The sequence below is a fragment of the Notothenia coriiceps genome, unplaced genomic scaffold (genome assembly GCF_000735185.1).
Source record: "Notothenia coriiceps isolate Sejong01 unplaced genomic scaffold, NC01 NC01_scaffold00023527, whole genome shotgun sequence".
In the NCBI taxonomy this organism is placed as follows: Eukaryota; Metazoa; Chordata; class Actinopteri; order Perciformes; family Nototheniidae; genus Notothenia; species Notothenia coriiceps.
Genome location: NW_011356228.1, coordinates 172,397 through 186,081, shown reverse-complemented (window position 1 = coordinate 186,081; position 13,685 = coordinate 172,397). Strand labels below are relative to the sequence as shown.

Sequence of the window (13,685 nt, the reverse complement as noted above, 5' to 3'; positions counted from 1 at the left end):
ATGGGGTAAATTCAACTGATCACTTCTTGGAGCCTTTAATCTGTGTAGTGTACAATAGCAAGCATTAGGGCAGTTTGGTAAACCTTAAGTGTAATGCAGCCTTTAAAACTCGGAAACACTTATGCCATTTGAAAGCATTTAAAAATCTAAAAAGATATGTAGTCTCGTATCACTGTATCTATAGCCCTAGCAAGTATTAAGACCATTAACTAGTGAATACGAATAAAACTAAGCCTTAACATAGTGGATCAGTGTTGTTGATACCAGATAACATATTAAGTAATATAATCCGATATATGTCAGAAGTAGCAATCTACACTTATAGTTTTTTCTTTTATGACCATCTCAAATGATAGCTTAGAGGCATTATGTATCTTTAACCTCATGTTACTTTACACAAATAAATATGATCCATCAGTTGCAGTGAGAGAAACCATTTTTTTTCACCAAAAAATATAAAAACTAATAGACCAAAACACCATGAGGCCTTTTCACAAACGTAGGTATCAGTAAGAGTTGGATTGGTGCAGGTTATGAACTCACCGACAGAGGCATGGGTGGGGTGACGGGCGAAGGAAGGCTGCGGGCCGGGGAGTGGTTGGGCCGGTGGGGTGGGGAGTGCTGCTGGTGTCCAGAGGTGGAGGAGCAGGTGGAGCCCGGAGAGGGGATTGAGGTCTGCTGCTGGCTGGGCGGGGTCATGTGATGCTGGGATTGCAGCACGTTGTGGCTGTGGGAGAGGGTCTGTTGGTGATGGTGTTGGATCTGTTGGATCTGTTGCTGTTGTTGTTGTTGTTGCTGCTGCTGCTGGTGGTGGTGCTGCTGCATCTGCTGGAGCTGCTGCAGGTGTTGGAGCTGGGAGTTCAGAGTTGAGGTAGCTGTTGATGAAAAAAACCGAGAGTTATTTGGTTCATTGTTGTGCTGGTGACCTTAACTCTCGACATATACTGTAACATACGCAAATGAAAATGGGATTGACAACATTTTTTTCTGCATATAAACAGAAAGTCCTCATTATTTGAAGAATATGCTAACACCCCAGATACATATACACATGGAGGTGTGGGATGCATAGGATGCATACCGGGAGACAGATGTAAATTGCATGGAGCCACAACAAGGTCCTCCAGGGTTTTTAGCTTGCATGATAGAGTCTGTGAATTTAATTTAGCTAGTTGGAGGACAAAGCTATCAAGCCTGACTGATATAATTGCTCTCTCTGGAGCCAAAAGTCTTCATTGTCAATTGGAGAATGTCAGAATCTTTGGTTTAATGGCTTAAAATCTCATAGGAAAGAGACATCCATCTTCACTGGAAGACTTCAGAAATAAACCCATTAACTAATTGGATCCAATAATGGCTCACCATTAGAACCTAATTTCTACATTTAAATGCTTATACATTTTTCTGCTGTTTAAAAAAACGGTTAACACTCAGGGTGAGCCGGGCTGCAGCCACACCAGCATGCAAATACTCCCATGGCCCCAGAGTGTCTACCTCAGATATAATATAGAATAGAAATATGGTGTGCAGGTGCACCTCAACTTCATGGTGGTTTTCAATGGCAGTCAGTTCACTCGATAACATCTCATTACGGATTATGGTGGATCTTCTATCAGTCCACACATACAGTATATCCATACCAACACACAGAAAACAAATAATACTAAAGGTATCAACACTAATACTATACGTGGAGAATTGAGCCAGAAACAACATCTAAGCTGACCTTCACAGCAGTAAAAAGGACAAACTGAGTTTCCACACAGATATAATGGATAGAAAAGTGTTTTTATACACACACTCAGAGAGCTGCTGACAGCCTTTTCTCAGCCAAACACACTGGGAAATCCTTAAAAGGAACTATATTCCATAAAGAAAAACTGTTCTGTATATGGTGATTCACAGATCATAGTCCTTTAGAATATATTGTTCATATAATGACTTTAGTTCAGTTATTCGGACTGTAATGTTACAGCTTTAATAAATGGATGAATAAAACAGATGACAGAATCCAAAGTGTTTTAGAAGATAATGCAGCTTGGAGGGAACATAACCTGATCTTTATCTTAATATGTAATCTTGAACTCTAAAGTATCCAATCTAGAGATTATATGGAAAAAGGATTGAAAGGAAAAAAGAAAATTATTATTATCTTTAAGTCCACTATCTTAAAAGCAACAAACTGGTAGAGAATTCAACTTAAAAATAATTGTTAAAGAACTAAAACATTGGAATTTTATTTTGATATAAAAAAGGAGAAAAAAAGCCTTTCAATTCCAAAAAAGGTACAATGTTTTTTAACTATGTTGAAAGACTAAAACCTATCTACAGCATTATGAGAAAGCACATAAACAATGCACTATAATAAACTTGAAACACAAAGGACTGGATAACAAAAGAGTGTTTGTGAACAGCTATTGATAATGCAGCCAAGCAAGGCGTAGACATGCTTGTATACATACAGAATCAATGCACTTAAATAATTTAAGTACGGTTGCCTCATAAAATATGGATAAAAGATCATGGCAGACAAGTCTTTGATTAGTGTGGTCACTTGGACTGCAGGACAGGCACGTATGAACATTTGATGAACATCAGATCATCCTCCACTTCCCTCACTCTGCAGAAGTCGGCAAAAGAAAGCCAGTGTCTCTTGGCCAGTAAACACTACACTTTTACATTTCTTCTACCTCCTGACACATTGACACCTCTCTCAAACCCCCATCATGAATTATATATCACCTGAGCAAACGGCAAGAGTCCAATTCTCACTTCAAATGTTCGGGCAAGTTATCTAGTGAGCGCCGAGCCCCTGACAGGACCGGGCTCTTTTCCTATTGCAACTTCACAACGACAAAATGTTGAGCCCTATTTAAAGACGGTATAAGAGGGAACAAAGAAAAACAAAGGATTGGGGGGGGGGAGGGGGGTTATAAAATGAGATTTCTGTCAAAAAATTATCGGAACCAGGCGAAGATCAAAGACGATCGGAGAATTTCCTGCAGCGCTAACCATTACGCCGAGAAACAAGAGGTACAACAAAAAAATATGAGGCAAAAGAAAACAAATACAGAGGGAATATGGAAGAAGCCCCATGTGGCCTTATTATAAGGGCTACACCGCAGGTACTATATTCTTTAACAGCAGTGCTTTATAAATTCTGTCATCTTGTTAAGACTGTCAGGGCCGCTGACCCTCCCTTCCCCTCTAACAGGGCAACTGGCATTCTGAAGCTCATTCTTTTAACCACAGCTGTCTGATTGCTTTGGTTGAGCACATAATCCAAGCGGCTTGTCTCAGCTAATTGTTTGTGCTCCTTCCTCGAGCAGACACGGGGCCGAGGAGGAGAGTGGTAGCTTCACTTATGATGGAGAGAGGGCACAAGGCTGCCGGGGCTCCTACACTGCTCATTATATCTCCCACTGTCTCTTTGTTGTTCATATTCACTAGTTCTCCGACTGTGGTGCAAGCAGCGCTCCCACTTGATCATGACGCCCGAGGGGGGTGTTAGAGCAAGGGGTCCCACGTTCACTGTTGTCACAACTCTCCTATGCTAATGTTTATAATGAGGAATGAGCCAGATCATAGAGGGAAGTCGTGAAGCTAAATGATCAGATGCACGCTGAGCTGTGGTATTTTTATGCTCCATTTAACCATTTAACAAAAATCTTATGGGACTAAGAAACTCCAGCACTGAGAAGTCTCCAACCTCAGTGCTCTGAGAAAGTGTCTGCCATCTCTCTTTTCTTTTTAGTGCCACGGAAGAAATCAACTGTTATCTGTGACTGTCCCGGCCCCGGCTTCTGAAGAACTGGAGGACGAAGCGAGACTGATTGTCAGAGGTCGAAAGGCTAGGTCAAAGCCGGCTCATTCGTCAGACAAAATGCTATTTTTGTTTCCTGTGCGGTTGAGGAGTGAAGGTGGGGGGAAGCAGCCTGCTCTCTCATTACCAGCGCTATCTCAGTAGTCCCTGCCAGCCCCCCTATTACAGCACCTTTCTCTCTGGGGCTGATTCGACTCCTTGTTTTCCTCCCAACGCACAACACCTATTCCCGAACAGTAATATTATCTTTGGTTTGTGTGCAGGTAGATTCAGGGCAAACTTTTTAGACAATTGATAATCAATCAACTGCCCATCATATAATGGCCCTTTTAAAAAGGCCCAGTCAAGGCCAACACAAAGAGAGGCTACACTCATACAGTAAGGTGTACATAAAAGGGCTTTGACCATCTTTTATTGCATTAAATGGGTATGCTTCATACAGAATAAAGAACACATGTGATTGCCTCATGTTCTCAGGAATTCAACATAAAGGGAATCAAAAAGGAGAACATCATGTGAAAACCTTGAAGACAATGTATTGAGTAGTATGAATAGTTTTATGCAAACTCAGTAAGTGTGCAAGGCAAGGCAAGTTTATTTATAAAGCACCTTTCAACACAGGTGCTTTACACAAATGAAGCACTCACTGTATGCTTTTGTTAAGTTATTGCTTCTGATATATCCGCTCATATACTCAGCACAGATATATAATTAAATCATGACAGGAATTCATGTCTAATTGTAATACTGAACGTCTTTGGCGGAATTGAGGCGTGCTGCAATTTAAGAGCAGATCAGAAGCTGCAGTCAGGAGTTAATGAAATCCAATGTGACTTGCTCTGTATTTTTAAGGCACTGCTTGAGTCTAAACACAGCTGTCGCTCTCTAACAAGAGGGGACAAACAAGCTCCCCATTACTGCTCTGCCTCACGTTCCACTATGGGAGTCCATAAAGCACTGTCTCAATTGCCTTTTCAGAGAGTCACACTGATAATTACTCCACTGGAGGTAAGGAGATTTAGACTGCATGAGATCTGGTAATTACAAAGGTGGTCAAAGGAAGGTCATTTTTACTCTGCGGATTAGATCTGAGCACTCGCACACTGATGAAGTGGGTAGCAACACTGTTTCTGCACACAATTGTCCGGTTCACTGCTGAATTGTATTTTCACTAAGAACACTCGTCCACGTGACAAAACATTTGCATTAGGGTCAATCTGCCAATTGTGGGTTTTTGTTGTTGTAGTGTAAACCTTTACAAATAACAGTACTGTGAAATCCATATATATTAGACAATATATGAGTCCTGCATTGAAAAAGTATTCGAAAAATGTATCTAAAATATTAAAAGTAGAAGTGCGCATAATATATTATCACTTATTGGATCATCATTATTGATGCCATAATGTGTTATATTTTTGTTGTTAAGATGATGGGACAGGATTAGTTGATAAATTGCTTGAATTGTATCTTCTAATAAAACAAGTATACCATTTTATCTTCTGACAACATGGAAAACAAATTGGTGTTTTCCTTGTAACAATGATCCATACAATTGGTAGCTTAACAAAGAAAAATGAAAACAGATCCCTGCTATGGAAAGGGCTGGAATAAATATGGAGAAAATAAAACGTTGAAGAAACAACCGGGGAACAAAAACATTACGAAGAGCCTCAGTAGGCAATACCAGTGTTTCAGTCCTGCTGCAGGGGGAACTCAGTGAATACACAAAAAAAGATATATAAAAAAAGATATATAGGCAGTTAAGATTTGAGTGGAGTCGCAGAGCCACAGGATTTTAAAGAGTAAAGCACATCGCTTGTAGGGATCCAGAGATAATGCTTTCACTTTGTGATGCAAGGCAATATCAAGCTGTGTTGTAGAATTCTCACTCTGGGGGAAGCATTTCAAAGAATCAAATCCTCTCCATGGAGATGTTACACACACAAGAAAATCCCTGTGTGCTCGATAATGTTGCCCTTTCGTGTGTTGCTTACGCCATGTTATTGATTTCCAAAGTGTGGCCCAGGGACTTTTAGGGGCCCTTGACAGAGATCCAGGGGGCCCAAGCAAAGTAATGCCTGGTTTAATATCATGGTTTTCTTCCTTAGAGAGAATATATAAAGCTTATTGTAGCCAGTAATGTCCAATACTACAACTTCTAATGAGGATAACAGTTTGAATGTTTAATCTATTTAAAGTTAATTTAAAAAATGAATTGAACTTTCTCTGCTTGAAGATTTGTTAATCAGTGAAATTAGTCGACTGTCTGCAATGTAGTTATTTAGTAAAAAAAACGTATTCAAGGAAATATTTGCCCTTTGTTTTAGGAAATATTTATGATTAGATACCTTAACATTTATGTTATGAATCTTGATTTACAAATTTCCTGGAAGTTTCAATGGTTTCGATTTCAAGAATTTCTCTTTACTGCTATGCAATGTGTCAGACACTTCTAAATGAATGATAACACAAACTCTTTTGAACACATATCCCCCTTCTTTTGGTCAGAGAAGGTTCTCTCTCCTTTTAAATTCTGTCTGTAATTCTTTGGTGCCCAGTGAGGGGTCCCTTGCATTTGTCCTTCAGAGTCCACAAGGTGTTGGACCCCCCCCCCCCCGCCCCCCCTGCTTGTCTGCCTTGCAGGACAGACTGGGTTCTTCGTGTTCATGGTCCAATCATGTGTCGTCAGACCAAAGCGGAGGCTGCGAGTTTGCCTCATGCAAAATGTATGTTCATGCGGCTGTTTCTGTGGGTGGAAAAATCAATATTGCGGGCCTGATGCACGGAGATGACTGAGTGCTCTCTGACTGACAGTAAAAGCTGAGAGAGATTGAGGGGCTACATTTACTGCTGGAGAAAATGGAGTGTAGTAGAGTTGCTTTAATAGTCTAGTTCACCTTAAATTTGAATTTCATTGTGGATTATTTTGGTAACAACTTAGACATCGAGGGCTTAAAGAAATTACACTATTAGTTTTCAAATTGTCTAAAACACATCTTGCATTGTGGTTTCTGAGCAGCTACAGTGTTGTAGATTATGGCATTAGTAAGCCTTCCCTTCCTCCCCAACTTACACAAGATATAAAATGATTGTAGAATAATCAAAAGACAATGTGGGTATGGGGAGGACATCATAGGGGTTTCGTTCTGCGCCGCTTCGCTTACATATGCTTTTGATAGCGTGCCACATACCCACAGTGCATTTGGGGAGGAATGTGAGAAGAGAGCGAAAAGAAAGTGAGAAAAAGAAATTCAGTGGGATGAAATAACCCCAAACAATGGGATTTGCTTTCCATTCTTCTGCCTCCATCTTCTGTCTTTAATTATTCCCTTTGGTTGTCTGAGGGAGCGTGTAAGCACTTTCACACAGCACAACATGCCCAGCAGCACAACACTGTCTGCCTTAGTGATGTAGAGACTTCTGAGTGACACTGAGCCTCTTGTGATTATTAATGCTGTTTAATACAACACAGGGCGGCCACTATGATTGAGGGAAAAAACAGATTTCGAAATGCATGCACTCAAAATGCAATGTGAACGGAATTATGTACAACACGAGCACTGCACTTGAGATACATTTCCCCCCACGCTACATAAACAATGTGTACACCATGAAATGAAGGCTAATGTTTCGCAGATGCAACAGTGAAAACGTGTATTTGATAACAAGTAGCAACTGGGCTGCATTTTGTACACAGCGTTTAATGGAACCTCAGCTGATCCTGGTGGGATCCTTTGTGCCGGTTTAGTAGTTTCTTCCTGAATCGCATATGAGATATTTGAGAGCCCAGAACGATGTATGATGAATGAAGTAGCATGCTACTTATACGCTTATCGTGCTCACTGACTAGCAACAGGTTCAGCAAAGGGCAGCGGCAGTAAATGAAATTCCGCACCGGGACAATATATCATCAAAAGAAATGTATGCACCTGAAACTTACAAGCCTTCTTCAGATGCGGACACGGTGCCTTACGGGGTTGGGGGAGGGGTGAGAATAGGGTAGGGGAGACAAAAAGAGGGGGAAATGGGAGAATAGGCAGGAGGTTTTTTTTTCTGGATGGGTGAGGAGCAAGCAAGGGGGAGCAGCAGATTTTGTTGAATCAGTTCTATTTTCATACTGGCTGATCTGTGTCTTTTAACCATTTCACTGCAGCTGGAAAATGAAAGTACCAGGGCTAATTTCACAGTGAGAGCTCACTGAACAAAACCCCCCACGGTCTGTGGAAAAAGGTGCCAAGTCTACTTTGTCATTGTGAATTACGGCTGTGCAATTCAGGAAACGGGCTTGTGTGTAAAACAGGAAAAACGTAGAATATACGTTCAGAGAGAAAAGGCAAGAAAAGCCTTTTTTCCTCTCCCGCCTAAGTGAGGTTTACTTCTGATGTGTAGGTAACAGATATCTCTCTCCCCAAACATGCCGCCCTGTTCTGCCACAGGATCCATCTGTGATGTGTCTGCTGTTAGTCCAGAAATAGCACCCACGGGACTTTACACACTCCTCAGGCCTCCTACGGGACCTTTTAAGCTGCACTGATACTCATAAAAGCCCCCACAAATCTGGCCCCCAGATACCTCGGCCATTAATTAAGGTAATTAGGCCCTGGTCAGCAATTAGTAACCACAGATAGCTTTTAGCAGCGGCTAAGACGTCCCCGCTGGTGAGGGGTTTGGTTCCATACCATCTGCTGACAAATGTCACCGCGGACTCTTTGGTTTCACACACGGGACACTGGAGAGCTGTGTTTAAAAATGACCTCTGTGTGATCCAGACTGCTGCTGCACCACCACTTTGTTTGTTCTACTCATTTCTTTGCTTCTTTTCTCTTTCAAACATGGAGGAGCGAGCTGTATGAAAATCCATACAAGCTGTACACGGCCAGAGAGGGAATAGGAAACGTTCACTGCAAAAGGTATCGATCAAAATTAGAACATCTGGGCTGAGTGTTAGTATTGATTAGTGCGTAATGCTACATTGATTCGCTTGTATTATTAAGTCCATGATAGATCCATATTGAAAATATGTTACATCAAATTATAATGTTATTTTGAAAGTGAGCACATATTAAATTGATGCTGTACATAGAGTAGTTTTAATTTAGTTTTATCGAATACATTATCATTCATATTAGGCAATTATAAAGGTAACAATTTGTGAGGAAACAGCCATTAATATCCAATAATTTGTTATTTTTGTGATGTGGGAAAGTATTTATAAAGCAAACACCTACTGAAGAAATGGATGAAAATTCAAAAACAAATGTGGCCTTTATACTAATATGTAAGATCCAGCAGTGTGTGTATTTCATCCTGTGGCAGAGGTGTGTGATTTAAGGCACTCTGAGTAGAAAGACAGATAAAAACAGGCTGAATACTCACATTCAACCTCAGAGAACAGATCATGCAATAACTCACATTACTGGGGAATGGGAAATAAAGGATGCAGCTGTGCTACTTTACACAATTCCACATTTGAAGCAATCGGTGATAACACCATTTTCATTCCGGTTCAGTCCCATAAAATTACCATTAACATTACAACTCATGCAGAACACAGATAAATGTAAAATGTCACCCAGTTCTGCCAGGCGGGAATTCCAGTTCCACAAGATTACCATCTCTGTCTGCTCTCTCCCACTGCACCTTGTCTAATATTTCATTTACAACATTTCATAAGTTCATTTTCCCCTCACTGACCATGTAAATCACAAATCAATTTTCATTTAAAATGCTTGACTACAGATTGTTGCTGAAAGCCTCTGAATTGCGCCTCAGCAATATGACAGACCTTTAGCAAATCTTGTGGAAACAGTGTGGTCAGAAAAGGGAGGAAAAACCTGAGATGCAATTTCTCCAAAACAACTCTGGGGCCAAGTGGTCAAAGCATTTACTGGAAGCATTTTATACAAATATAATGAAAACAACACACTATTATGTATTCTAATCTTTATTAGATGCACCACTCGCTTATTTATTGAAACCTCAGACTTGATCGACTGGTCCACTCAACAGGAACAAAAGGCTGATTGCTATTATGATTAAAAGATGAACACTATTGATTGGGCATAATTGCTTAGGACGCCTAATCCATCCATGAAACAAACTTAAATGCTGATTATTTATTAAGGATACCAGAATAAGTAAGATTAAAAAAAGAGTTAATTTTACTGAGGTTTGAATTATGGCACCTTCTGTGATATTTTTCAATGGCAAACTGTGAATTTGGAAGAATGGAACACACTGTTTTACAATTAAAAACATATTTACATCTTAAGAGGGTTTTCTGTTGTATCTCAAAAGCTAAGTAAAATAAAGGAAGCTTGATTAAAATTGACTTATTTGCATGTTCCTAATTATTAATGGTATTGGAAGTTGTTTGAAAATGGGTCATGTGTCAATGTGGCATCAAAACCATAAATTCCAAAAACTTAATTTTCTACTACAAAATGTATTTGAATAAATGCACTACACTGTGTGCATCCACAGTGCGGACAGTGAGACACTGGCTTGTACAGTGTGTATTTATGGCAGTAGGTTTGCAAAAAGCCTCCCTCAGTGTTTACCAGTGAGGGCAGATGTCAGGGTTTGCTGTGGAGGAGCAGACACAGCCACATCTGATTAACAATATTATTGTCCTCCTCCACACGGCCATAAAGATTCCCCCCCCCCCCCCTCCATTTATTTATTTCTATTTCAGGCTGTGGCTGTGCTGTCCTGTGGCATGGCTGAGCCAGAGTGACACTGCCACCATCCACAGAAACCAAACACGAGTCAGGAGCCAGAAGGTTAAGACAAAAGAAACTACTGTGATGTAAAATATAAAATATCCAGGGATACGTACATAAAACAATATCACTCTATATTCAAATACACTGTGCGTCATTTGTTCTGTTATTTTTGTGCAATTATGAAATATATGTAACTTGAATTCAGAACAAATCATTAGCATGTCTTCAACAAGTGAAACACCAGGGGGTAACATTTGCTCACATCTTGGCTTCAAGAGAACATCACAGTATGAATCATGAGTCTCGTGGGAGAGTGTGTGTGTGTGTGTGTGTGTGTGTGTGTGTGTGTGTGTGTGTGTGTGTGTGTGTGTGTGTGTGTGTGTGTGCAGGTACAGTAAACCTGTGATTCAGCCCCAGTGTGAATTTGTGTGTTTGATTTGAATCTTCTCATCGCTACTCTGTACATTTTGATTGGTGATATTTTTTTTCCCGCGCCAAAGTGTCACAAAGGCAGTAACCCCACACATTTGCAAGCTGCTTATTGAAGACAAACAATAAACCAGTGGCAGATATCAATGGCAGAGATGAGAACCCGGGTGCCATATCAGCTGGGACTGCCTGGCGAAGCTGCCTCGCACTGCGCTTCATCTCCGGCAGCACCTCTCACTCTCAATTATTTGGCTGCTGTCACAACAAATCAATCAAATTATCGCTCCAGGACTGTGTGCAGCTGCTCCTATTGCACCGCTAGTTGCATTAGCTTTGAAATGTATGAGGTCTACATTTTATCACTGTTATTTATTTAATGCAGCTCTCTCCCCTGCGAGTCATCTTACAACCACGGCAAAGTTAAATCATTAAAGGACGACGCGGAATACATAGTGCTTGAGAAACACTTCAAATTAAACAGCGATAAGGGAGAAGGGATGGGTTTGGCCTCTATTGTGTTAAAATGGCAGATGTTGATGTGTGGAAATTTGGACCGCTTGCACTGGGTCCTCTTAATGCCATCTCTGAAGGCTCATTGTGCACACAAACAATGGCTTATTTATGTTCCTTATCCAAAAATGATTCAACAAATACACACATGAGGGAAAAGAAGCTCACAATGAGCAACCAGTGTAGCCATAACAAGCCTAAAAAAGGATGGTTGTAACTCTCAAGCTTGGATAATGTAATGGGTAAAGGGACACAGAGGCATTCCCTCAGCAGACAGAGGTTAAGTCAGTGCCCGGCCCGGTGATCTCACCTCTTAAAGGAGCAGCAGTCAGCTGAGGCAGAAGAGATGCAGTCTGACATGTCTTACTAGTGTGGAAACATGTGGCTCTTCCCCCAGGAGCCCACCCTTTGGTGGTGTGATGAGCATAGTGATTTCCCTAATTTGTACCGTACCAACACCCGCACCCCTACGAACGACACCGGCACACCGCTGAGCGTTTTCATCAAAACGACAGACATGCCTTTGATTGGCACTGACACCGGGTCTCATTACTGCAGGTGAGTGGGATGCCGACCTTTAGAAGGAAGCCTGAGTGCTGTTTTGTGTTTCCTGCGGACGAGTACAGAGGAACAATGCTCTCACCTCACCATTAGAACTCGGCTCTCTGATGTGCGGCGCTGCCTGGCTTTCAGCTGAGAGCAAATAAGATGGGATATGCTTATTAATATGAAGGAGCTCTAGTAAACTAGCTTCTTGCATTACCTTTGAGTGAGTCTTAGAGAAGAGGAGTCGACAGTTGAGACTTTGTTCTGCTTCCTCCCATTGGGCATTACATGTACAGTGCTTTGATACAAGTCGCTTACAAGTATGGTAATCATGCTTTGCTTGTTATAAAATCATGTGAAATGAAAACCTATTAAAAATGCATCAAGTTAGCATCCTATCTAACATCAAAACAATCTGTAGATGTTGTGTCTGCTTCAGTAGTACATACTTACTCTATAGTTGTATAAAAATAGTGAAAATCACGTATTATTTTTTATTCACATGAGCCGTCACATTTACAGACCTCAAGCATGACCCAACCTAGTTTTTGCCTCTGTGAAGTCAGCTAGAATTGTGTGCACTCTGTCACAAAAGATAACTTTCCCCCTTGTTTAGTTTCATTGGGAATTTGTTTTTACTGCATGTTTGCAGGCATAAATCATTCTGACAAATAACCAGTTACACTGGTGCCCGTGTTTACTGAGTCTGCCACAAGATGCTGCTCAGTGTTGTTTAAGCAACCACTCCAAATGTATAGCACAACCCCATTACAGTGATAGTTATTTATCACAGTCTGAGAGAGCTGCCCTCCTAAAGCTCACAGCCGCTTCCTTCTATCAACATTCACTCCTGCTTTGATTAGTCTGATCAAAACGGGATCAAAGACGCTTTTGTTATTGTTTGTTCTGATTTGATCTTTTTATTTATTTTTCCTCATTAAAACTGAATATGATCAGTTATGAAATGCAAGAACCATCTGGACAGAAAAACCCAAATGAATATCTGATGTAAAATATTAAACATTGCATTGTTACAAAGAGTTTATAGCTATGCCGGCTGTAATGTAAAGAATACATTTCCTCCATTCCCCAAGATAAACAGCCTTATTAGCGGGTCATTAGCCGCCTCATTACATTTAAATAGAGCCATTGGCTGGGCTGCTTGCAGTCTCATTACTTTGCCTCACAGTTGTCTTGTGTCTGATCTGACACTAATTAGCTAGCAGCGTGTGTGCTGTAAAACACACTTACTCCTGAGGTCGTGAAACGAGCTGACTGCTCCCCGGCGACAGTGTGCCGCTGTATTATACGTGTGATTAATCAGGCCTGGAGCCCCAGAGGGGAGGGGGGGTGCGGGGGCAGAGGCCAGAGTTGCAGTTGTCTGACAGAGGTGCTGTGCCAGCAGGACTCATTCAGCGGAGCTGTGATGAAGTCAGACAGCGGAGAGTGGAGGAGCGCCGCGTGGCCAGAGGGGCCCGGACACAGTCAAGACATTTAGCTTCACTCGTGACTTGTGTCACTTTCTCTCCATGGAGGTCCCTTCAATGCATCCCCTTTAGATAAGAGGACGTGCGAACAGGCAGTCTGTCATGCTTAAAAAAAGATCTGCCACAGAGGCATTTCTCCACAACTATTTTTTTCACTATCTC

The 13,685-nt window shown here is 41.2% G+C and overlaps 1 protein-coding gene across 1 annotated transcript in view; it reads right to left on the bottom strand.

The window, feature by feature from the left end:
• The window catches only part of pou6f2 (POU class 6 homeobox 2), a 66,073-nt gene that overhangs the window by 26,581 nt on the left and 25,807 nt on the right, over positions 1-13,685 (bottom strand). Inside the window, 4 exon segments of the mRNA XM_010781702.1 lie at positions 544-852; positions 7,503-7,506; positions 8,314-8,362; positions 12,578-12,602. Of these exon segments, the coding sequence (XP_010780004.1) occupies positions 544-852; positions 7,503-7,506; positions 8,314-8,362; positions 12,578-12,602 (387 nt within the window).